This window comes from Lactuca saligna, chromosome 3 (assembly GCF_052625555.1).
Source record: "Lactuca saligna cultivar CGN05327 chromosome 3, ASM5262555v1, whole genome shotgun sequence".
In the NCBI taxonomy this organism is placed as follows: domain Eukaryota; kingdom Viridiplantae; phylum Streptophyta; class Magnoliopsida; order Asterales; family Asteraceae; genus Lactuca; species Lactuca saligna.
Genome location: NC_136419.1, coordinates 8063394 through 8090052, shown reverse-complemented (window position 1 = coordinate 8090052; position 26659 = coordinate 8063394). Strand labels below are relative to the sequence as shown.

Below are 26659 nucleotides of genomic sequence, written 5' to 3'. Positions count from 1 at the left end.
GCGAGTTGACTCGGGTTTTTGTGGTTTTTTGAGTTCTGGAGGAACCCGACAAGTCAGTAGATGCACTCGATGAGTTGGGTCAACATGAATCGTTGACCTTGAATGATGACTACGACCTTGAACATGGTTGACCAAGTTTAACTTTAATGGTATTTTTGGATATTTGGGATTTTGATGGGGTTAGTCACATGGTGGTTGTAGGCGGTTGAGTTCGGAGCTGTGACTCGAGAGTTGGATCTTGTCAGTCAGTGCTACTTGTGAGGTGATTTTTCCCTACTATACTAACAGGGTCGAAGGCACCAAGGTCGGACCTTTTGGATTGTTATCCTGGTTATCGTATGATGTTATGTGTAGTGATCTATTAGGTCTGTATCCTAGTGTATAGGGTGATGCTATGATTGATGATCTGTTAGGCATGTATGATTATTGCATATGTTAGCTAGCGTTTGATATCTATGTGATGATCGTGTGATTGTGGGTGGGTTGAGGCGATCTTGCTTTGTGCTCTAGGCTAACAGACCCCGGGTAGCCAGGATAGACTGAAGGCCCATCGGTGCGTACCAGTCAGGCCGAAGGCCCAGAGAATGGTCCAAACAAGCTGAAGGCCTGGTGAGGCGGTCCATACATATTGAAGGTTCTGAGAGTGGACCGGATAGACTGAAGGCCCGATGAGGCGGTCCAGTCATGCTGAAGACTCTATATGCATATTGTTTGTTTATGATATTGTTCTGTTGCATGACGTTGGTATTTTGGGGGAACTCACTAAAATTCGGGCTTATAGTTGTGGATTTTGTTTCAGGTACTTTGGATGACCGTGGGAAGGCGAAGGCTCGATCGTGCACCTCCTCACATTTTATGTTTTGAGATATTTAAAAAGTTTAATTTTTTCATTAATTTTACGGATGTTAGACAATCTAATAAAAACCGACAAATGAAAATACTATTAGCCTAGTAATAAGGTAAACCAAATCCATCCAAATCCCCCAAGGTTATTAAACGTATTAAAGATAAAGAAGCACACTTCAGTCTACGGAATATATTAGTTGATCATTTATTGGAAATTTATTCCAACATATATATATATATATATATATATATATATATATATATATATATATATATGTTATAAATGCATGTATAATATTTATTTAAAAGTATGTATGTGTAATATTTATATAAATGTATGTATAATATTTATATAAATGTATGTATAATATTTATTTAAAAGTGTATATTTGTAATATTTATATAAATATATGTATGATATTTTTGTAATGAAAAAAATATAGATTATATATTTGTTAAAACAAAATTAGTAGAAGGGGTGTGTTTAACAATCTATGTAAGTTGAAATAATAAAATATATTAGGAATATATTTGTTGGGATAAGAAAATAAGGTAAAAAAATAAAATATACAATAAAACCTCTATAATTTAATACTCGATAAATTAATAATCTTGATAAAATTAATAATTTATCCGGTGCCAACTTGGGACCAGTACAAAATTGGACCTTAATCGATAAAATAGTAAAATAATATTTTTTTTTGAAATCCCAATATAAATATATTGGTCCCCATGAAACTATAAATTGAAAATTATTAAAATATTCCAAAATTCTAGAATTGTCTAGTAAAAAATGAATTTATAATCACTTGTTTTTTAGTGAACTTCAAATCTATATTGAGTTCGTCTTTAAATTTCACAATTGCACTTAAGAGTTGAGGAACTGTATTCTCGTATTGCAACAAAAAGTTGTAACGAGTTGTTGTTCTTGCAATGTTTCTTTCCGAGTGACCGGTTCTAAAGGTACCACATCATCACCAACTGAATTTTGAACGGTATCCGCGATAATTTGTTCAATGCTTTGAACCTCGTAACATTCATTAATTTCACTCGGATAATCCAACAACTCATTCACATCCATTTTGTGTCGATAATGCATTCCCATAATCAAGTTCTCAAGCTCACGAATGTCTTATCCATAATATACATCGTTTAAATCATTTGAGCCGGTTGGATTAGCCGAACAAATATTACAGTGTCGCAAGTAATTTGCTATGGACTATTGTTTCACATTTCTTCAAGCTGAGACAGTTAAGTTGATGTCATCTAAAATATTAATCTTTTCTGGGGAAGAAATGTCCAACTCATAACCTTCCAAAACCTTATGATAAAACATTTTACGATAGTACATTTTAAAGGCTCTAATTATCCCAACATCATATGATTGAATATTTGAAGTCATGTTTGGCGGTAGAAAAAACAACTTGATGTTTTGCAACCCTTGAATATTTTTTGAATGGCTGGACAATTATCCACTACCAAGAGAATTTTTCGACCGTGCGTTTGATTATCTAGCCAAATAATATATTTTCGAATATAATCCAACTCTTTAAATTAATAATTTATTAATTTATCGATATAATGATATCTTGCTAAATTAATAAAATCTCTCAGTTGTAACATTATTAATTTATAGAGGTTTTATTGTAATCGTAAATGATACATTATTTACTCAATTTTTTTTATTCCACTTTCAAAAGAAAAAATAAATGAGTAAGAGATGGTATTAAACATTTTTTCCGGTTAAAATTTTTCGACATCAACAACACGACGACTTCTAGGTCATTGTCTAGGTAGTCAGGTCATAAAAATCGAAAAAAACGAATATGCACAAATATACATACATTTATATTTATAGTTTTAATCGTTTTTTCATATTTTTTGACATACGACTTGTGTGGACAACGACCTTAAGGGTTGTTTGGTGCTGTTGGTTTTGAGAATTTTTTGCTCTAAAACATTCTCAAATTTTCACACATATCTTTAGTTCTCAAGATATAACACAAACACACACACACACACACACACACACACATATATATATATATATATATATATATATATATATATATATATTCCAAAAACAATCCATCTCTAAATATTATTAAAAGAGAACCTTAAATTCTCTACATAAAAAATCAGGGTCATTCATTGTATTTCAATCTTATATTCTACACCATTAGATCATTTGCTGACATCATCCTTACACCCAAAAACCCTTTGCCTAATGTTGCCTTCCGTTAGTTGTTTACTATCTCTGTCTATTCTTCCGATCTAACGTTAAGAAACAGTAAACCATTCGCTTCTACTTCAATCGGACAAGATGACACATCTTCTGATCTCCACCACCTTTGTACACCTCTTCTAATCTCGCTATTGCTTTCCTCTCCACCGCCTACAAGAAGATGGCAGAATACCCGCACTATTCAATCAACATGTAGATTTCAGGGCTTTCTCTTTCTGATTTTAGGGTTTTCACTTCCATCTTTCGTTTTCAACCGTCGACTTAAAATTGACCAGCGATTGTCATCTTGAAAAGTGTTTTTTTGCATATTTGTTTGAGTAATTGTGAATTTTTGTTCGGTTTTGAAGGTGAATAGAATGTCAATATTAAATTCAATTTTCTTATTCGGTAATTTGATCTCCTCATGTAGGAAGTTTAATGCGTGTGATTGATCTTAAACACCAGATCATGATAGTTGGGCGTTTTTGCATTTTTCATTGCTTTGTCAACGTTTTTGTTATGAATTTATTCATACATTTCTGGGATCTATCTCATTTTTTTCATCCATACATACCTTTTTTTTCCATGATTTTATCGTATTCCTATACTCCATTCCATGGATGCTCATACTCACGTTTTTTCTTCTCTTTGCTATCAAACAATTGTTAAAAGTAAAGACAGATCCTTATCTGTTGCTTCAGCTTTTTCTGGCCACCAGAAAGGTTAGATAAGATCCACTGCTAATCAACTTTTGGTGCACAACAATTTCTTGACAAAAGCTGTTGATAATTATCAAACACCTGTATAGGATAGAGACCACAAATTGTTGACAAAAGCTGTTGAAGAAGCTTATAAAAGGAGTAGATAATGGAGATAGAGGCCAATTTGGTGCAGTTGTTTGCAAAGATGAGATTGTTGTGATTTGTCATAACATGGTTTTAATACACATAGATCCAACTGCTCATGTTGAAGTTACAACAATAAGAGAGGTTAGTTAGACTCATTTTTACCTATAAATAATAGTAAATTACCATTATGCCCTCCTTCTGTCTAATGAATAAAAAATGACTGTCTGTTTGTGAATTTAGTCTTTTTATCATTGCTAGATATTTTTTACTAATTATTATTTTTACACCATGTATTTTAGGCATGTAAAAACTCAACCAAATTGAGCTCTCTGATTGTGAGATTTATGGCTCTTGTGAGCCCTGTCGTAAGTGCTTAGGTTACAAGGAATGGTGTATATGTTTGCCATGGAAACTGCAATTTTACCTAGGCTATCTTATCACATAAGCCGAATAAGCCGAATTCACATGGAGTACAATACGACAATGATCAAGAATTATGCCTTGATGCATCATGCATTTAGTTGTCATCTTTCTTTTTCGAATAAACAAAATCCAATTTTCAATAGTTTTCAATGGTTACACACTTTTTGGATTTTAATATTCTTTTAAAATTTGTATTTAGGAAAATATCCCTAACACAGTCCAACAAACTCCACATCAGCATCTCATGTTTTTTCACACCACTAACTTAGTTACTGGTGCCTGTTTCTCCACATGGAGTTCTACAACTCGTGTCATTAGAATAATATGTACGCTTTTATTCCTTCATGTCATGTTAATTTCTGCCAGCTTGCACTTTATTATACACTTTGATATAATAATCTCATGTTTCCCCTTTACTTGTGACTACATATATACTGTGTTTCCAAGGATTATTCTTCTGTCCTGAAGCAGCTTCATTGATCCTCCATAATTTCTCTATTTTGATGGGTTTGTATAAGAGTTGTTGCGGCTAGGAGCAGCAGCCATCTGTTAAGATGATCCCATACTCTCAGTGGAGGATCTTTGTGATCAGATTCTATAGGTCCTCATTTATTTTCAGTAAAAATCCACCATATATATATTTTAAAAAAAATCATTATTCTTATATAACTTTTTTTATTCTGGTTATTTAAGGCTTGGTTGGTTGTTTTGAAGCAGCTTCATTGATCCTCCATAATTTCTGCATTTATCACATCAGTCCACCAGGACACGAGGTCATGTAAATCTCAAGGTTAAATTTCGTAGATTGATTTTAATCCATAATGCTTGATCGTTCTTAATTTCTTCAATAACGTTACTCCATTACAATAATAAGAAGTTTTATAGATTGATTTTAACTGATCACCTCCATTTTAGGATGGTTGTCTGCATCTGTGTGAACTGACTATAATGTTGAATTCCGATATGAACAATGGAATAAACTTCAAATGATCTTATTTTGATTGTTTTAGTTGCTATAATTACTTTTAACTCTTTTTCCTCCCAATTATCCGATCCTGATCTTATCTTGATTAGAAAGGAAGAGAAACAAAGAAAATTCATGATCAGGGAGGGAAGGGAAAAGGAGGAAAAGTTCGTTATTTTTACACTTATTGTTACATATATGATAGCTATCATTCTTCCATAGCTAATATATATTTTAAAACAAGCTGTGTAAAGAGAGGGGGGGGGGGAGGGGGGGGTGGGAACTCCTTGACCGGATTTTATCCAAGTCACCATTTATGTTTTTTTTATATCAACAAGAGTATCATGTAAACCTGAACCATATTTTCTACATATATAATATCTAGATGGAAGCTTGAGCACATTTGAGACTTTGGCTTCTACTAACATATGTGGCATCATACACTCAATTCTTGGTGGTCAACCTCTTCATATACTTGGAGTTGTAGAACCTACAATCATTATTTATACATACTTGTATAATTTTGTGAAAGGGAGACAAGATTTGGGTCAACGACTATTCTTAGCTTGGCAGGATGGTAATATTTTTATAAATCCCTTCACCATGTAGAAAAAAGGTTCTAATGATGATAATTTGAGAAAATATTTCAAGTTTGTTTTGGACTAATTCTGGTTTTGTTGACTAGGGATTGGTGAGTCAGTTCAAAGCTCCCAAATATGATGAACCAAATTCACCAAAAGATCAATTTCAGTGGCTTTACACTAATGGCTTGCTTGGTATTATATTTTCGATGATGTTGGCCAATTCGAGAGTGTTGAATTATCAATACTTCTATGCAATGATGACTTTGCGATAGCAGCAAGTCACAGAACAAGATGATGGAGACACAAACACAACTTAATTTGATAATGACAAAGAGGAATACATCACAGAAGTATTTGAGGAACGATGTTTCTAAACTTTTTAAGAATGGGCTTGATTCCAATGCCTACAAAAGGGTAATTATTTCTTTAACTTTCTTATTCTTTTCACGGTCTTCTTATGTTATCTTTATTTTTTGGGTTAAAAAGAACGATGAGTTAGACTAAATTCAAGTTTTATACAAATTAGCACCATTGGACGCTCTCTTCATGTGTTATATATGGTTTGACTTTCGATTGAATTTGAATAGATTGATTGAATTCAAACCAGAAGAGTGTTTGGCTGTTTGATTTGGAAATTTTATATTTACGTAACTTGTGTTTTATAGTAGGCCTAATTGGATAAGAACAATTTGGTATCCCTAACAATCCGATTCTTGAAGGCTTGATTGCGTCATACAAATGATGAATGCCACTTTGGTGTGATAAAAATCGAAATGTGAAGATTCTTTTCTGTAAAGGTTGAATTCTGTAAAGATTCTTTTATTCCCTATATATAATCTCAAAAGACTTTTATTTTAATAATAATTTTAAGCATTCAAGCTTTGAAGTTGGATAGATTGATCATTGATACGTTATGGAGATGGGATTGTATTTTTTAGGATTGTTCTTTTCTCTATATAATCTCAAAACACTTTTGTTGCTTTTCATTTGATGATAACAGGTTGGACAGTTACATGTTGGACAGAATCTGTCATTATGTTATAAATTATCTCTTACCCATGGCTAAACAAAGGTAAAAGATTTACCTTTTTAGTCCTTCAAAGTTTCATTTGATATTTTAATTTAAATCGGTTCTCAATCACCTGTAGGGAATGCCCTGAGGAATGCCACGAAGCTATCTCCACTTTGATTTTTCTGCAACAAGCTTTCCTGATCTGCTAGAAATACACGAACTAATGATTCTATATGTGCTAAATGGTGTTTGACAATAGGTGTAGCACCTATCAGTCAGGTAGCTTGACTAAACCATATAAAGCAATCGATGGAATTTTTTGGATTTGGGCAAAATGGTCTTTCTTTTGTATCACAATTGTCTTGAAGAGGAATTACTCCAAAATTCTTTTCACATTGCTTAAAGGGAGATAGATTGGGCGGTGGAAATCTTGTTTTTGGTGAGATTTGCCCCCGACTATGGTTTATAGTCTCTTTGTCCCATCACAATACATATTATTGAAGGGTATTTTAGGAAATATCAAAATTTGCAACTTTTATTTTGATTATACAATCAAAAATCACAATAGAAATGTAATTGTTAATTTCTTATCTTGAAATCTTATATTATCTTGATCTTTCAGACCTCATTACAATCTTGATTTAGAAAGTATTTGGTCAACGGTCAAATGTTGACCATTGACCCAACTGCTTTCGCCACATCAATAACCAAGGAACCATTGTTGATACAGGAACAACTTTGACATACCTTGTTGCACCATGGTGTATTAGCCTTCTCCACATCAAATAACCAAGGAACAATTGTCTCAAAATTTATATTTTTTATACAAATTTATTATTGGGTCAAAGATTGGGTAACAAAAGGTTTGACTTTTTTCACGTGTGGTTAGGATGGAGGTACACATGGTGTATTGGCTTTCAGAGAGTCCAGAATGGTGTGTTAATTTTTGGAGGTTAGTTAAAATATAGTAAATGACAATTTTACCCTCAATACTCCACTTATTGTTTTGACTTCTTGTATAAAGGTTTTCGTTTTCTGTTTTTGACTTATTTTTGTTGCAGATATTGTTCTTAAAGATAAGATCTTTGTATATGATTTATCAAAGAAACGAATTGGATGGACTGATTATGATTGTAAGTATGATATGATTCTCCTTTATGTTGGTTTTTTCTTTTATATCTTATTGAATTATGTCTTAGTGTCTTCTTGGTATCCTTTCATCAGGTTCAAGTGATGTAAATGTCTTTATAACTTCAAGTAAAGATGAATTTAAAAATGCGGGAGAGTTGAATGAGAGCACTTCATCAAGAACCACAAGTGTTCTTCAAGCTCTATGGTTGTTGCATATAGTATCAATGACACTTGGGAGGGTATTTTTTTATTTTAATTATTCTTGTGGCATTTTATAACTATGGATGGCTTCCAAGGGAGGGAAAAAGAAGCGTTTATTATTTCAATGGTCAGGTTAAATTCAAAGAATGAGGTATTTCTTTATTTTTATTTTTATTATTCTTTTGGTGTTTTATAATTGATTTAAAATTTAAAGAAAATGTTGACATTGGTTTTAAAATTCAATTGACTCTTCTCTTTTTACAAAAAGACCAAAATACCATTATCATCTATGTGTTAAGAATAAAGTAACCTGGAAATATAGAGTTCAAACATCAAATTTGTGTATTTTCCGCTTAATTACAAAGGATGTCCCTGTGGAAAAGTGGCCAAAATTTAACAGACCTGAAGTGTCGTTGACTCAGTATGACCTTTTTTTTGTCTTATTTATATAAAGTGTATAAATGATGTTTAAAATATATTTTTAGTTCTGACTTAAACATATTGGTTTAAGATGTTGGAATGAGTGATGCAACTCAGTTGACTTGGTACTGACTTTTTGTTGAACATGTTGCTTTGAAGTTTGACCATCTTTACATCAATCTTGATTTGTTTTATGAAATTGTTGATCAGGGGATTTGTGAATGACATGTATAAGACAAATGTAATTCTGATGCTTCCACCACATCTGATTCACTGATTGGATTAGCTTGCATTTATGTAGCCAATATGCTCAAGGAGAAAGAGAATGTTGCTTGGTTTGAAGATCTAAGAGTTGACATGAATGTGGTAATTGTTTTGGATAATGATTTTTGATATTATGAATGTTTTGAAAGTTTGAATTGTAGCAACTTATTGAGTTATTTTGTTTGACAGGTGAAGAACATAGTAATGTAAATACTTGATTTCTATGATGCCCACAAAATTATAATTCATGATAAAGTGAATGATGCCATGCACAAGCTCACCATAAAAAGTTAAAAAGATGAGCTGAATTTTTTTTAATTTGTTAGTAAATGACTACCATAATAAACTGGTATATGTTCCTCCCAAGTTTATACTAAATTCAAGAGCATCATTTATTTCAAGTTTTTTTTTTTCACATTTTGAAAGAAAGTGTGTTAGTGCTATAAATATATGTGTTGCCATCACATTTCTTAATTTACAACTTTCGAGATCATCTCTTCTCCCTAAAGATGTTCTTGTTCATGATAAGCATTCTTAGGATCGTTGCCTTCAATTATAAACAAAACAGTTGATGATTGAATCATAAGCAACATAATTAACTGGCGTAATTTTCAAATACAAAAATGAAATTAAATATCGTTCCAACTTTTAAAATAGGGAAGAAAAGTTTATGAGGAAAGCTGTGAAAAGGGACAAAATATCAGTGAGACAGCTACTGAGAAAATCGTATATTTACTACAAATAAAATTACATTTAGTGACATAAGCTTTTAGTGGCATATATTATTTTGTGACACTATATTATACTTTTAGTGACACATATTTTTTTGTGCCATTATATCTATTGAAAATTCTAATTTTAAGTTGCCGCTTTGATTCCCTCCAAAATCAAAAACATTAAATTTGGTATTTTTTCACTCATCACACTTAAAATTCTATGTAAGTTACAGTTGCTGCTCCTAATTCCCCCAGGGTTAAAAGCATTACACTTTGTATTTTTTTTCCCTAATCGATGTCAAAGCAAGAAATCTACTTCTTACTTTTCAATGCCAATAAGGTTAGATTTAACTGATTTCCTTTTTCTTTGAAAACATTAATTGGCATGAGTCTTAATTTCCACTAATTGGCATGAGTCTTACTGATGCATATTTATTGATTTCACATTTTCAGTAAGGTATATAGCCGCAACAGTTTTGGATGTTGCTGGATATCGTGATGTCCAAGTCCAAACACTAGGGCGTGGTTTCATGGATGGTGGAAGGGATAACCCTTGAGACATATGCATAAAATTCGAAGGTATGCTTTACTCCTATTAATAAGTTTCAAAGATTGTTTATATTATTAGAGCTAAAAATCAAGACCAATACATACGATTCCCACATAGATCCTAATGATGAGTATGAATTCACCATGTTCTAATTATCTTTGTTATTACATAGTCGAATTCTAATAATTATGATCATTAAATATCATAATATAAAGTGCTAAAAATAAGTATAAAACAAATAAGTGGATGATATGTAATATTCTGTTTAGTTAGTTTAATTATCACCCAAATAGATCACACATTAATTAATGTAAAAAAATGATTAAAAATCAAAATAAGTATCTATTCTCTTAAAGATTTAACACCAATAATGTTTATGTCTAATAGTATTAGTCATAGGCTCTCATGTGTTTATCAACTAGCTGTAAAAAATATAAAATATTTGTTATGATTTGATAATTAAATGTTTTACATTTGTAATATATTGATAATTAAATGTTCGTTTTAAATATGAAACAAGTTGTTATGTTTTGTTTTATTGCAGACGCCTACTTCTTAAACATCATAAATGATGTCAAGGAGGGTCCTAGAGTTATAGACATGCTTTAAGAGGAATCATCTGCATTCGAGTTTCTTTTTACCTCAACACATATTTAGATGGATAGTTTTTATTTTTTGAGTATTAGCAGCACCATTTAGACTTATTAAAATTTAATGATATTTTATTTTAAATATTAAGACTATTGATGTTAGACAAGTTAAAATTTAATCTAAGTAATGATATTGTGTTTTTAAATAATCAAAACTAATTTTTCAATATACATTTTTTGGTAAAAAAAGTTATGCTACTAAAAGTAGGAAAATGAAATTTTATAGCTAATAAAGAGTGGCATAAAAAAACTGTCATTAAAGTCCAAAAATGTTTTAGTGGCGTAACAAAAAGTGTCTCTAAAAGTAAAAAAGGTTGCAACGACGTAACCAAAAAGTGTCACTAAAAGCTTTTAGTAGGAGCGTTTTTAGTGTCACTTTTATTTGTGCCGCTGATTGCCAAAAGTGTCTTTAGTGACACTTTTTTAGTTTTCAGTGACATTTTTTTTGTACCACATTTTATTTGTAGTGCTTGTAAAACAATATTATCTTACCTAAAGATACTTTAAGAGAGCAATAATAAATCTTTTTTTAATCAGACAACATCCTTTATATCTCAAATTGTAAAATCATTATGTTAAAAGTATATGACATCAACCATAAACTCCCAATATCTTCATTCTAATCATTTGGATGCATAAACCAAATAAGATTATGTCAAAAATTAGCATCTTTTTATGCCTATTGTCATGAATAACAAATTCCCACGAGACTCACGCATAGTGTTTTGCATCAACGAATTCTTGTATTTTTATTATTTGTCATGCTTTCTAAATTTTTATGTAATGTCTCAACTCTCAACTAATATGTGTACTATCTTCACCCGTTTTGTGAAATGTATGAAACAAATACACTCAGACATGTAGTTGAAGAAGGAAACTCATTAGTAATGGTAGGTTGTATTTGTTATTTGTTTTCTAATGATATAAACGAATATGAGGTGGAGAGTGTTTTACCATATGTTGGTAAATAAATTACAAACTACAACGATTGATGAATACTTTTTCCTTTTAAGTGTCATCATTTGGTTAGTTTTTTTTAGGACTCTCAAAGTATTATAAACTTAACAAAAATGAAACCCAACTAATAACACATCGAAACAAACCAATAAATCATCAAAGTATCAAATTGGTATCACTTGCACTCAACTATGTATAAAATATTTTATGCTATTGGTTGTAACTTTAAATTTGAAAACTGTGAAACGAAATTTTATATAAGATCATGGACCTTTTTGTATAATTAAAAAAACTTGATTTAATAATTTTATTCAATGAAGACTTATTATGTGATTATGATGCAACTTACAAGTTGGAAACATTGTACACCCTAACTTCCTCCCTTGCCTCTTTTATTTCTTTAAAGAAAATACGGTTGAACATCATTCCGATACATTCTTCTCATAAAATATTTTCACTTCGTTCAAACTGTAAGATAGTTATAACTACGTAAAGTAGAAATATGTGATTGTATATATTTTAATTTGCATTCGAAAACCGTTGTTTTTTTTTTCTCATGAAGATATTTACTATTCTGTATTACTTTATGATTGAGTACTTTGATTTTTTTAATTTATACTTTTAATCGTCAATTCATGTTTTATTTTGTTTTATGATATTAATTTTATTTACTATATGTATTAAATAATTTAATAAATTTATTTTAACCGCATCCAATTTGTTTTGATATAGTTGTCTACAAAGAGGTACTTCAACAATTTGTAATTTTTTATACGTTTCTCCGCGTTTAACACGGACTATAATCTAGATATAAAAAAAAACATGGTTAGTTAGGAAACCATTTTACGATAAATAATGATTTCCAATGAGCCGAAATACAAAAGTATTTGATCATTTTTTGAAAAAAAAATAACTATCACCTTTCCTCAGATATTTAATGCAAAGTGAAATATATATATATATATATATATATATATATATATATATATATATATATATATATATATATATATATATATATATATATATTCTTAGTATTTAAAATTGTACGTTTTGAGTAGCCATACATAAATAACTATTTACTAGGGGAATCTGAAAGCCTAAAAGTAAAGAGGAAGCCGTATATTCCTGCAGGATCACTACTTTTGCCAAATACTTTTAAGGTAAATGCAAAGTGAAATTACTGCAATACCCTTCCAATCAATAAAAGTTTGAAACTTTGATGGTAAATAACTTACCTAAACCCCAATCAAGTATACCCTTTACCTAAAATTTAATTACATAGACAACCCCCGTATTCATTTTCCTTTTAAATTTATATAAAAGAAAATATAAATATTTTCCTAACCAGCCAAATCATGGAGTAGTTGTGCCCCCATCAAATTCCTATAAGGCAAGTTGTGTCCTTGATCGCCTTCCAAAAGAGAAGAATATTGTACTGCAGTTTGGCAATCTTCCATATGATCTCTAGGGTAAAGTAGAGACACCCCACCACCGCTGCTGCCGCCACCACCACCACCGGCATGTTGCTGTAACCCTAATGTCAAAGAAACCCCTCCACCACCACCACTACCACCACCACCACCGCCACCACCGTTACCACCAAAACTGTGATTGTATGCTGAAAAGTCTAGCTCTACTGCACCAAAAGAATCAGCTGAGACCCTTGCAAAACCCTGGTGGAAGTCATGATCAAGGGTTTTCGTTGTATGGTGGTCGTGGTGGTTGATGATGGAAGAAAGACACTCAGAATCTCTCCGGATGAGCTGATCAACCGTTGGTTTTTGCTCCATTTGTGGGATTCCGGTATTTTCATCGATGGCTGAGACACCTTCAATGTTTCCATGATCATTCTCTTTCGTTTCTTCCACGTACATCTCCTCCACCATGGGCTTCCATAGTCTAACCCTTGCATTAATGAACCAATTTGATACCTATGCTCAAGTAATTAAAAGCATTTATAGATTAAAGTGGTTAGAAAACAAAATCTTTATTATGTAAGGCAAGTATATGTTAGTACGTATGAGATCTTGTAACACTAAGTCCTTTTTAATGTAAAAACGTGAATTAATTAAATGTGAAACCAAGAGATCGATATGGACATACTTGGCTTCTTGAAAGACCGGTTTGTCTGGCTAGAATGTGTTTATCGACATCACTAGGGTACCTGCAAATTTTCGGGTAACCAATAGTTGAGTATCATGATCATATGTATATAGTATATATAATAAGTTAATATAATTAAATATATGGGGTACAAAGTTTTTCAAATGTAACATGGTACATCTATATGTTTTATTTATATAGCTTTTGAAAATATTTTTTATTAGTTAATGCTAGAAAAGAATTAAAAGAAAACTATATTTTGTGGATGAGACTAAAGAAAGGGCACATAAATGGTCCCTATAAGAAATTAAAAGATGTATAGGAATATTATCAAATCCACAAGCAAACATAAGAAGAAGGCCCCAAGAGAAGAAATATATAAATAAAAAAATATTTGTGGGATAATATGACAAAAGATTAATATAGGCATCAAAATGGGGATAGATGAAACTAATGATTGAGTAGGAGAGATTGTAATGGAAATACTTTTACTAATTTTTATATTTCCAACAAAACAAACATAAAATTCAATTAAGCCTTCAAGAACATCTGTACGTCGTTGTGACGATCATTCATCAAGAATTAATTACTGTGTCCAAATTATGAACTAACCCTACAAAAAACTTGTTAGTTTTTTTTTGGATCTTAATTAAAAAACGAAATTTCTCAAGATCATTAATTGGATCGAGAGAGATGATGGTAGCCGGTGGCTTACGGGTGGAGGAAGTGTTCAAAGAGCCAAGCACGAAGAATGGATACAGATCGCTCAGGCAACCCACGTTGAGGACGCCATGGATGACTATCCATCATCGTCATCTGTTGAAAAGCCCTTTGTTGCCTCAGTGTTTGATCAAGAAGCCTTAGTCTGGGAGTCTCCCCTCTCGTTGCACCAGGGGCAGAAATGTCTTTTTCTCCCATTGCCTTCTTCGTCACCTTGATCTGACTTACAATTCCATCTCTCAAACACCTAAAATGTCTTGACATTGCCTTCGAAGCCAAAGCTGAATAAACTTTTGCTGCACCATTACCAGCCACTGCTTCAAATGAGGAAACGACTGCCTTCATTTGATCACAGTAATTATGGTATTTTCTATCCACCTGTTTCAAGCAATATAAGGACGAATATAAATCAGATGTTATATATATTTCTGTTTTTTTTTTTTTTTGAACTCATATGTAAATGTATTAATATCATAGATCAATTTTTAAGAAACAAACATTCAACAAGAATAGGGGTTTTGGAATTAAATGAAGCAGCAAACTTGTCACCATGTGGGCATTAATGGAAAGACTAGTAGTCACTCAGTTAGTTGAAAATCGTATATAAAGATAAGAACTTTCGACTAAAAATGAATCTTTAATCTTTCAGACTAAAGAAAAAAAAAGAAAAGGAAGGATCTGTAAAAGAAGACAAGATCAAATTAAACTAATTAAAAAGATTATATATAATTAATACCCAAAGAAATGAAGAAATTTATACCTCTTCTAGCATTTGAAGGAGCTTCGATTTTCTTTTTTGCAATTCCAAGAATTCAAGAGAATTTAAAGGTTTATTTTTTGAAGAGCTAGCATTAATATTATTCAAATTATCATGATCTTGCCATTGACTGGTTCTTTGAGCCTTTGTCTTTTCTGAATGATCGTTGTGCTTTGTTCCAAGATTACAGAACTCAGTGAGAAGATCTTGTGCAGCTACCAAGTACCTTGAGCTTCTTATGTTGTACTGTTGAGCACCACCTGAAGCCATGTTGATCATATTTTCTGATTTTCTCAAAAACTCGTCTTGATTATCTGTCATCATGTCATGTTGCTCATGCATATTCATAGGCTTCCCAAAATACCCCTGGTGATGATGATGATGATCTTGTGGTGGTTGTCTTACAAGCTCAAACGGTTGAATTCCAATGGTGGAAGGATTGGTCGAAGAGAGAGAAAGAGAAAGACCTTGACTTGGTCTTTCATTTGGTTCACATGGGATCAGAACACATCTCTGGAGAGTTGATTCGTCAAAGTGACAGAAATCTCCGGCGCCGACGCCGGTAATCATCATGGGCTTCGAAGAAGATGAAGGAGAAGAGGGTTTCCAGAAGAGATCTGAGTTGTGACTCGCTGAGTTGTGTTGCTCAAAGTTAAAGAAGTCATTAGGGTTACTTGATGCGTTAACATAAGGATCAAACCCTGTGGCAGTTCCCACCATCATATTGCTTCTTCTTATGATCTTCTGTTCTTCAACCATTTCAACTCATCATAAAATCATGACAACGTACGTACGATGAAATAATCCCCCAAAAGATTGAAAAAGAGAATCTTTTTTTTTTTTTTTTAATCTTTACCAAAATTTTCTTGCTTCTTCCTGACTAAAAACAAACCTAAAATATGAAATAGGGAGCTCAACTGCGTGTGGAGGTGGATAAGGTAGAGACCCTTTATGTATTTATGAAATATGGTGTTATGTTGAAAAGCAAAAGATGTGATCGAAGGGGGATCAGTGGACCTTGAAAGCCAAAACCTAACAAAACATGATCAGATAGAGTTGAACTAGCGGCGTTGAGGCGGTGGTGGTGGTGGTGGTGGTGAGTGCGGAAGGGGAGTGGCTGTGGAGGAGTGGAGACCCTTTATGTATTTATGTAATTTGGTGGTGTGTTGAAAAGCAAAACATGTGAAAGGAGAGTGATGCGATGAAACCCAAAACCTAGGAAAAAGGTAATTAAGCACACAGAGATATACGTGATGAGATATCCCTCTCTGAAATAGTGGTAGAGAAAAGGTGGGGGTGGGGGTGGGTAGGGGTGTTTGATGATATGATGGATTGATGATAATGATTACCCCTCATGAAATAATCACCAATACATAACACATATATGTTGAACACGACCTTCAACAATATATACATACAAATAAATAAATATATGTATCTAATATAGTCCAGAAAAGACTTCCTAGAAAATGATAAAATTATCATCCTCGATCTCAATTAAAGAAATCACGTACACCCAACGGTTAATTTAGCACGTACGATAATCTACTAATATATATATATATATATATATATATATATATATATATATATATATATATATATATATATATATATATATATATATATATATATATAAACCTTAGATTATATTGTTCATAAAAAATTACAAAATTGAAGAAGTTTATGATAATTGCTAAATTAAAGGCGTTATGTTTTTACAACCTAAATTAGTAACTGTTTCGAAAGAGAAGGAGACAATTTATATATAAGTCAAAATATGCAAAATTTTATTATATTTTTCACATAAAATAACAATTAAATCTCCCCCACCTTCTTACAAATTACTTTTTTAAGTTGAATGAGTTAGATTTTAATGTTAAATTAATTGATAAATATTATTTTTGTCTTGAATGAAAATATAATAAACTATGAAAAGTTGTTACAAATAAATCGTTTTAAATTAATTTACAAACTACAAATGTATCTACGTAATAATATAATATATCTCGATATATATTATACTAAAGTATTGGTCTCTCCATTTCAAACAAATCACCAATGCCTTGCCCTTAGATTATATATCGTCTAACAAAATAAAATTTAAAGAAAACCTATAAAATAAAATCATTATCACTATCACTATTCACCAGCATACGAGTGGCAAGCGTTTTGTAAAGTCAAGAATGGTACACAAACAAATACACATTCAATTAAAATTTTAGAATTTATCGAAACCAACACTACATAAAATACAAAAAACCTACAGAAATAAATATTAAAAAATAGTAATTAATGTATATATTAAATTTACAGCTGGTCTTATTTTTTTTGGACAAAAGAGTGCAACAGTTTATAAAACATAAATTCAAAGTATATATATATAATGAATGACGATGCTATAAGCCGCCATATGACATGCTTACATGAACGCTTGGAACATACTATACATAAAATATACTAGAAAATAAACACAAAGTACAACCTATATATACACACACACATGTACGACCCACCCACATGCATCATAAAGATTTGTTTTGTGCACAAATATCGAGAAACATAAGTCAATCAAGAGTTTGAAACCAGTCTTTTTGCAGAGGGAGTTTAATCTGATCATGGTATGGGATGGGTGGGGCTTCAATTTTCTGATCAAAATCGAAAAGAAGTACACAAATTTTATATGTCACTCTCTCCCATTTTTAAACCTAGCTAATTGGTCAAAATTACATGTCATCATTAATTATTAAGAAAAAGATGCACTTAATAATGTTATGATTAGTGCAGGCGTTATTGTATGCTTGTAAAGTTAAGATGTCATTTAGTTATCCTCTTTTTTAGGCAATTAATAAATAAGCCTAAATATTTTAATATAAAATTAAAATTTTAAAGAATATTTGTCTCTCAATAGAAACAATATTTAATCATCTTTCATAAATCATAACCTCTCTCTCTCTCTATGTGGTAAAACTTGTACACCAACCTCTCTATGGTACTTTTGAATTTTCACTTCTTGTACATGCAAAAAGGTAAAATGTTTAGGGGTTGGAGTAGGCCGATCTATTATCAATATCCACCCTATTCAAAATGATTGGTACGGTATGCATTTAAAATTGTAAATTAATGATTATATAGATTTTTTTTAAACACAGAATAATTTACAAGTTTTAATGCATAATGTACAAGTGTCGATAGAAACATAGCTTTAAAATGGAGAAATTTGAGTTGCATTGTGAAGAGGGTCATGAATTTGGATGGGTGGTCCTATATTTCCAATTAATTCTAATTAAGACACCTTTAAAGCACTATCCCACACCTATCTCATCTCTCCCTCTAGAAATGGGACCATCATTATTCCGTCCAATTTCTCTTTACTTTGCATCTTTTTGCCAATTTGCTTGCTTGTTTCAGATTTTCTTCGATCAATAAAAGATGTTTGTGTGGTATTAATTTTACAACAACCCTCATGATTTTTACTAGGAATTTATGAATTAAAGAAAGTGAACAAGAAATGAATGAAATTGGCGAAAAAAACAAGGCTCAATTGACAAGCATACATTCAATGTTTATTTTAAGTCTACCATTTCATCTGAAGACCCTAATCTATACTGCTCTTTGATTAATTAATCCAAAACAAATTTCCCATCTAACCCACATGTAAACCAAAAAAATATCTTTTTTTTTTTTTTTTTTTTAATATTAAATAGTTCAAGAAACTAACATCATTTCAACATTTCACTTGACATCGATATGGTTGGTTGACTGGTTTGTTCCGGTTAAATAATAAACACAGATCAACGAACTAACTGTTAGCATGGGTCACAACCTTTGTGGCTCTCTACACCATATATAACTACAAACCAAGAACCATAGGTAAAAAGTATGATGTAATAAACGTAAAGGTCTTGTGGATGGACATATTGATAGAACAACATTCAACAAATTAAAAAGAAATGTTTTTTGATGTTTAGGTGAGAATGCAAATAGAAGTAAAGTACAGGGGTAAACGTTAAAAAATTCCTTTTGTCCTATAAGATTTGCAGTATGGCCCTTGTTCCAATCTAATTGTTAAAAAGTGACCCCTGATTAAAAGTAAGTAGCAGAACTAGGAGGAGGAGGAGACACGAAGGCAAAGTGGTTCACTTCGGAGTGTCACGCGCACGACATGTGAGTTTGTCCCCGCATACAAACTTTATTTTTCCCTCAATTAAAAGCAGGTGGCCCAGTTTATGACCCAAACCTTTCTCCGGCGCTTGTCACCAGGAGTGACGCCATAATAATCAAATTTTAGTAGTAAGTTTAAATGTAGGGATATTAATCAAAATGATTATATAAGGCCCTCCAGAGTACCGGTAATGAGTCGGTTCCTGATTTATTTGGCAACGACTGAAGTCCGTAAACACAACCCCGATGGTTTGTGATCGGCCGTGGGCGTGGTTGTTTGTAGTGTCCATCACGTGCTAGGAGTATGGGCTCTTGACTTCGTTGACTAGCCGTTCAACGGCTAATTTTAGGGTTTTTATTTTTTTAATATATATTCTCCTATAAATATCACTATATACAATCATATTTTTCACATAGTTATTTTCCTCCCTGTTTACTACCATGAATCTCAATCAAAATACACCTCCAAACCATTGAAACCGCAAGCACGATAATGTTTTCGTGTTAGACACAACCCAACCCTAACACGCAGACATGGAATCACCCAAATGTGGTTTCATGAACTTGCTCCAAGGTGGTTCTGCTATTACACAAACGCAACTATTTCAATAATCATATCAAACTTTTACAACCTATCAACAACATTTTTCACAACAATTCTAATCCGTTTTTGTATACAAACAACCTTTTCAAACACAACCACAACCATATTTTTCACCACCGGATTTCATAGCCGAAACACAATTAGAATAGCCCCAACAAGAAAAGAAGAAAGAAAAAAAACCCAAAAACACTCGAACAAATCAATGTGAAAGGGAGCCTTGAATAAAAGATGAAGAAGAGAAGTTAGCACAAACATGGATTTCGGATTCCAAGACCCCTACTCGAAGATGCTCAAACATCTAATTGTTTTGGGGAAAAAGTTCGAATCGTGTTGTATGGTTTGATGAGAAGTGAAAGCCGAAATCCCGATAAAATTAGTTCTAAGTGGTGCGATTTGAAGCTAAAATGTATCGAATTCGGCCGAATTTGCAACAACCTTACCAATCTACACAAAAGCATGTCAAATGATTTTGATATGTTTCGCATGACCATGGAACAATATGAAAATACAATACCGACCCACAAACCTTTTCACTATCTCAAACCGTGGATAAAGTTGGAGGATGCTACAAAATGGAAACGTACGACATATAGGACTTCTTCCGGTTCGAAGCATTCAAGAAATGCTGGTGGAAGTTCATAACAACCAGATGGCCGAACACACATTGACATCAATAATGAGTTGGTGGATTTTGAAGACGAACAACCTCTTTAGAGACCGATAAGAAGAAATAGAGCAAGGAAAGCGGCTTCCGGTTCGGGTTCAACAAATACAGGTTCTAGCATTATCAATCATTTAGGAAAAAAAATGATCGATATGTCAAACTAAATAGAGCATGACGACGACGATGAATCGGGTGGAAAAAATGGTAGGCGCGCAAACATCATTATAAACGAAAAACGATTTGGAGATATTGAAAATTAAAGCTGACGACTATAAGGGGGAATATTTGAAGATATTTCTTGCGTTGAAAAAATCCATCCAAGCTAGATATAGAAATATGAATTAGTTTTTTTTCCATATTTGAGATCTTTAAGTTTTTCTTTTTTTTTTTCTTTTTTTTTTTGGCGTTTTTTTAATCAATGTATTTGTTTTTAATTTTATGAATGAAAAACTAGTTTTAAAAAAATATATATAAGTTTTTTATTTTTTTAATCAATGTATTTGTTTTTAATTTTATGAATGAAAAGGTAGTTTAAAAAATAAATAGGTTTTTATTGTGTTTTTTATTTAATTAAAATAAATATGATGTGTAATGGTTTATAGTAGTGGTTATATCAAGTGTAATGTCGATGGTAGTGGTAATGAGGCGAAATCCATCACATTAGGTCATCCACAATATACACGATTAACTATTATAGTGGTGAATGTCATCACCATATTCATATTCAGTTATTAAAACTATGAGATATCTACCACTAACACTCACTCCACATTATTTTTATAATACTTTTAATTCAAAAATACAATAAAATCATATATTTTTTGAACTATTTTTTCATTTAATAAAAAAAAACATTACATGAATTTAAAAAACTACATTACTTTAAAAATGCTAAAATACAAAAAACAAACAAACATAAAAATTCAAAACATAAGAAAAATAATTAATCTTCGTTCATGTTTTTGTTGGTATAAATGCTCCATGACATTTGCTCGAAGATTGAAACACATTTCATTGTTATGAATTTCAATAACTCGTGCTAAAAATCTAGTCGTTCCGGGTACAAACTCTTCAATTAGGATAACTACATCGTGTAGATCATACGTATAGATCGCTCTACCTTCATTTCAATAAGCATATTATGCACTATAATACATGTATTTACCATTAGTTTAATTCTATCCATATCCCAGAGTCGTGTAGCGTCTTTCATTATATGTCATGTCTGCTTGAGGACTCTGAATGCCCTTTCAATATCCTTCCTAGTTGATTCCTGCTTTTTGTTGAATAATCAAGGTATATCTCATCACAAAGGTAGTAACCATATCTAAACGAATGTCCGTTCACCATGAACGACATATTAGGTGCTTTGCAAGTCCAAATATTGTTGAAAATAGGGGACTAGCCAAGAACATTAATGTTGTTGTTATACCCCGCAACTCCAAAGAACGAATGGCATATCCATAAATCCGGAGATGCAACAGATTCTAGTATTATGTTTGGTTCACCTATATCACCTCGTGTAAATTAACCGTGCCATGCATTTGGACATTTTTCCCATGTGACATGCGTATAAGCAAGGTTACCAATCATTCCCGAAAATCCATGCCTCTCTTTATGAGCCAAATATAATCTTTGAATATCATTTGTAATAGGTTTACACAAATATTCTTGGTTAAAAAGCTCATACACAAATACGCAAAACCAATCTACACAATTAGTTTGGGTTCTCTCAAATACTTTCAAATACACATCGGATGCATCAAAGGCTATACCGTATCCCAAATATCTAAGCGCAACCGCACATTTTTGTATACTACTAAATCCCATTATTCTTCTATCAAGGGGTTTTGTTTAAAATAATCATAACGAACCGTTAAATCATTACTAATACTTAAAAATACAGCCTTATTTAGATGAAAACGATGCTTGAACAAGTCATCATTATAAATACAATTATCAACAAAGTAATGTGACATCCTCTAATTTTCAAAAACCAATTAAAACTTTTCTTCACGCTTTTAAAATCATTTTATCATTGTTGCGGGAGATCCCATTATATTTAAACGTTTTGAGGACAAGTGATTGCCTCAATTTATTAAAACCCTAAGGATGTATTAATCAATACATATACATAAGTTACATCATAAAGACCTAATGATCCTGAATGACATGGCAGACTCTCCCTTAATCACTCAGCATCCTAGTCAAGTTCGGGTGGATTAAGTCTTGATACCCGTGATGCATATAAATTGAGCGGATCAGGTTGGGAAACCTGATGAGATACATAGGGGTTTCAATCCCATAATAATCTTATGATAATATTTCTTAATTGCCAACCCTGCAAAACCGGCTATTACCAAATAATATAAATATAACTTAACTTAAATATCTATAAATCTTTTTATCCCAAATGTACCCTTCCCAAATGATCCTCACAGATCCTAGTCCATGATTGTCAGGAAGAATTATCTTACCTAATGAATCATGTAGAGCAAAGGTTTGACTACACGACTAGGGGTTTCCTCGGTCGATGCAAGTCATAAAGGCGTGAGATCCATCAGAGTATTTTGAGGAATATAATTTTTACCTTTCATCTACGTTTGTAGGTTATGAGCCTACACTAGCAATGTAATTCACAAGACTGCCTAGAATGGTAAAGTGTTGTCACCTATTCTTGGAGACAACCAAACATACCGTTATAGTTACCTAATCCGGAACCACCATCCATGGTCATCCAAAATGAATAATATGTTGTACTCCAGTATGGAAATACCGTACATCAACACCTAATGGTGTGATAGAGTTCTACTCTCTGTTCCTAATATATATACCCTTATCATGATGCCATCCATTGTTCATTTTAATTTGAACTATGCATCCTTTTATAAGTCTTATTTCCCTAATAAGCAAGACTACTCGGCTTGTGAACTTTTCTTGAAATACCAACTATATTTTAGGAAACCCTATCCTAATATTAACATAGAGTATTTTTATTTTCTTTATTTGTTTTTTCACAAATAATACTTTTATTATTTATTTAATGTAATAATATTATTTATATACTATAACACATATAGAACCATATCTGGTTCGCACCTTGTACATAAACATATATATTTCTAACACATATTCCAAGAAATAAGCATGTAGTTATCATATAAACTTTTTAATAGATATTTAGTACTTAAATTAATACTTGTATTAAAATCACTTTCATGAAAAAGATTATGCACTCGCTTGATAAAAGTGGATGCCTTGAAATTTGAGCAGAACTTTGCCTATGTACTTTATATAGGATAGGGTCTGTTTCGTATATAGAGTATACTATTTGGAAATCTCTTTTAAAACACTTCACTAATTCTTGCCTAAACATCATCTTCGTAAGTAGATCAATCATTTTAATGGCTTTGAATTATTGATAAAGCTTATTTATAGGTTCACAGTAACAACTTATGACTATAAATATAAGTTACACTAACATCAAAAGAATGTAGCTTAACTTACATAATCTTCTGATAAAAACTGGGAATTATGCAAGCATAACTCAGATTCGGGAGCTTCTATTCACCGGCTATCTGACACTGTTGGGCTTCATTGAAGGGGTCGGGAACCCGGAAGTAAAGGGATAAAAGGCTTCGAGAGAAATCCATAGAGATCGAGTGGAAAGTTGCAAGAATTATGTTGATTTCGAGGGTTTATATAGGCCTGAAAATGGAGCGTGCCATGCAGCAGATCGAAGCACGCCGCACATATTGTCGGCTAGGGTGACGTGGCGGTGTCCCTATGGTGACACTGTCGCGATTTGGGTGGTGAGTCAAGGCGTAATGCGTACCTTGTCGGCGCGTGTACCCGCACACACACACACACACACACACACATATATATATATATATATATATATATATATATATATATATATATATATATATATATAAAACTTCAAAAATTCGTATCCTTTTCATATGAGCTCCGTTTTCAACACATTTTATATACAAGTGTAGCTATCGATGAAACCTATAACTTTCATTTAGACTCTGTCGGCTAATTTTGACTTTATTTTTAAAGTTATATTTTTAACAGACTTAGACTGTTAAAGTCAGTTAAAAATTCATAACTCTCTCGTCCGATGTCTGTTCTCAACTGTCTTTATATCGACTGACTTCTATTAACGAGATCTTCGATTCTCGTTTGAATTAATTTTCCTTACAATCGATCGATTTTCATTTCAGTTTCTGTGTCACATACTACTATGCTGAAAGTTCTAAAAATCGCAACTTCCTTTCACGGAATCAGATTTAGGCGTCTTTTATATGCACACTCTTGGATTTTTGACTACTGCAAATTTTTTTAGATCACTTAGGATAAAAAGTAATTTATCAAAAAATTCACTTTTTGCGATATGCAGAGTTGTGCCGGTTTAATCGTGAAACTTCGAATTACATAAAGAAAGATTTTTGGTATAATCGATGAAGTTATTACATCATTTGGCATTTCCACCACCAACCGAGTTGAAGAAGAATTGATGATTGAAGATATGCATGGAAGAAGTCCTAGTAGAATCTAGAGATTTTTTTTTGATTATTTAGACACATTCATATGTGTTAAATCGTTTTGTGATTTTAAGAAATAAGAACTTGGAGACTACGAGAAAATACTTCGGATAAGTATGAGTAGGTGTGAAAGGTAGTAGATACATATACTAACGGAATCACATGACTCACACTTGGATCAGGGAAAGTCGCAAGGTTACCAAAGAGCTAGTAATTGATTCTGTTTTATTCAAGTATGTCGTGACCATCGTTTCGGTAATGACTAAGATGATGATTGTTTTTCCGAACCTAGTGGCCATATCAAATCAAGTCCGACTAAGACGAGTATGTTATGTGGTTTAGAGAACCAAGATCAATGTAACATCCGACTTCAGCCGGAAGATTGAAGTGAAAGATAATCGAAGCGATCAATAGAAGTATCACGACCATTGTTTAAGTAAGAAGCCTATAGCTAGAAATGCTACATGATAGAAAGTGATTATATCATTAAGCATCACCTGCAGTAAAGAAGTACAAGAGTTAGATACTCATTTGAAAAAACATATAAGTAACGGTTATGACCTAGTATGAAAAGATAACGTATGGAGTCATTATACAAGCCATGTTTCGTTGATGATTTTGAGTAAATAATATTGACCAATTACTAGTATATGTCACATAGGTTCTGTACATATAAAGAACACTGAAATGCAAGTTATAACGAAGAAGTTATGACCTGTCGAAGTTTTCGGCAAAACCGGCAGGACACCGGGAATCGTAAAAAGTGAGTTTATGATAAATTACTTTTTAGCCTTCGTGATGTGGCTATTGTCCCATTCATGTATTATGATCTATCAACACAAGATTCAAACCATCTTGATCTTCCCATCTCTCCATTCGGGAAGTTCTACATAAAGTTCACTCCTCTCCACCCAGATGATGATCCTTAAATGATCATTAGAACAGAAAGAGAAAGATTAAACACATTTTATTCCACGAACGCATGTCCTCAAAAGGAAGTGTGGTCTCGGAAGAGAATCACCAAGATCTTTGGGTTCAAAAGGAAGTTACTTACAAAGTTTGATCTGAACTGTCTACTACATCGCTATTATGTCCATCAGAACAAGCCCACTCAGATCACTATCTCGGATGTCGATTTTCCTGTAATCAATCCAAATGATATCCTAACCGTTACAACTCATTTTCGAAGTCATCAAGACACTCAGATGAATATCGATGCTTACAGTGCTTCCATGAGCTATCTGAAGGATTACATTGCTGAGTTTTGCAGATTTGATTATGAATTGGCTCACTCGTTCAGA

The 26659-nt window shown here is 32.3% G+C and overlaps 2 protein-coding genes across 11 annotated transcripts; one reads left to right on the top strand and one right to left on the bottom strand.

The window, feature by feature from the left end:
* Positions 1–3118: 3118 nt before the first annotated feature.
* LOC145034390 (aspartic proteinase 36-like) lies at positions 3119–10880 on the top strand. 10 transcript variants are annotated; one of them, XM_078982785.1, is made up of 15 exons: positions 3119–3792; positions 3879–4059; positions 4218–4667; positions 4789–4942; positions 5059–5131; positions 5691–5882; positions 5991–6303; positions 6890–6961; positions 7038–7180; positions 7791–7853; positions 7963–8034; positions 8126–8384; positions 8864–9019; positions 9107–10212; positions 10728–10880. In XM_078982785.1, exons 9-12 carry the CDS (start codon positions 7144–7146, stop codon positions 8308–8310), a joined length of 357 nt encoding a protein of 118 aa, XP_078838911.1. In that variant the 5' UTR covers positions 3119–3792; positions 3879–4059; positions 4218–4667; positions 4789–4942; positions 5059–5131; positions 5691–5882; positions 5991–6303; positions 6890–6961; positions 7038–7143; the 3' UTR covers positions 8311–8384; positions 8864–9019; positions 9107–10212; positions 10728–10880. The 10 variants fall into 10 exon arrangements, 8 of the variants coding, with proteins under 8 accessions (XP_078838911.1, XP_078838909.1, XP_078838913.1 ...); XM_078982783.1 differs by having other exon boundaries at positions 4218–4942; positions 9107–9973; positions 10087–10212; XR_013678065.1 differs by having other exon boundaries at positions 4218–4942; positions 7632–7853.
* A 2090-nt stretch (positions 10881–12970) lies between these two features.
* Positions 12971–16678, bottom strand: LOC145034389 (homeobox protein BEL1 homolog). Its single transcript, XM_078982782.1, has 4 exons — positions 15377–16678; positions 14612–14994; positions 13897–13957; positions 12971–13724 (listed from the first exon to the last, which is right to left on the bottom strand). Exons 1-4 carry the CDS (start codon positions 16130–16132, stop codon positions 13134–13136), a joined length of 1791 nt encoding a protein of 596 aa, XP_078838908.1. The 5' UTR covers positions 16133–16678; the 3' UTR covers positions 12971–13133.
* Between the last annotated feature and the right edge of the window lie 9981 nt (positions 16679–26659).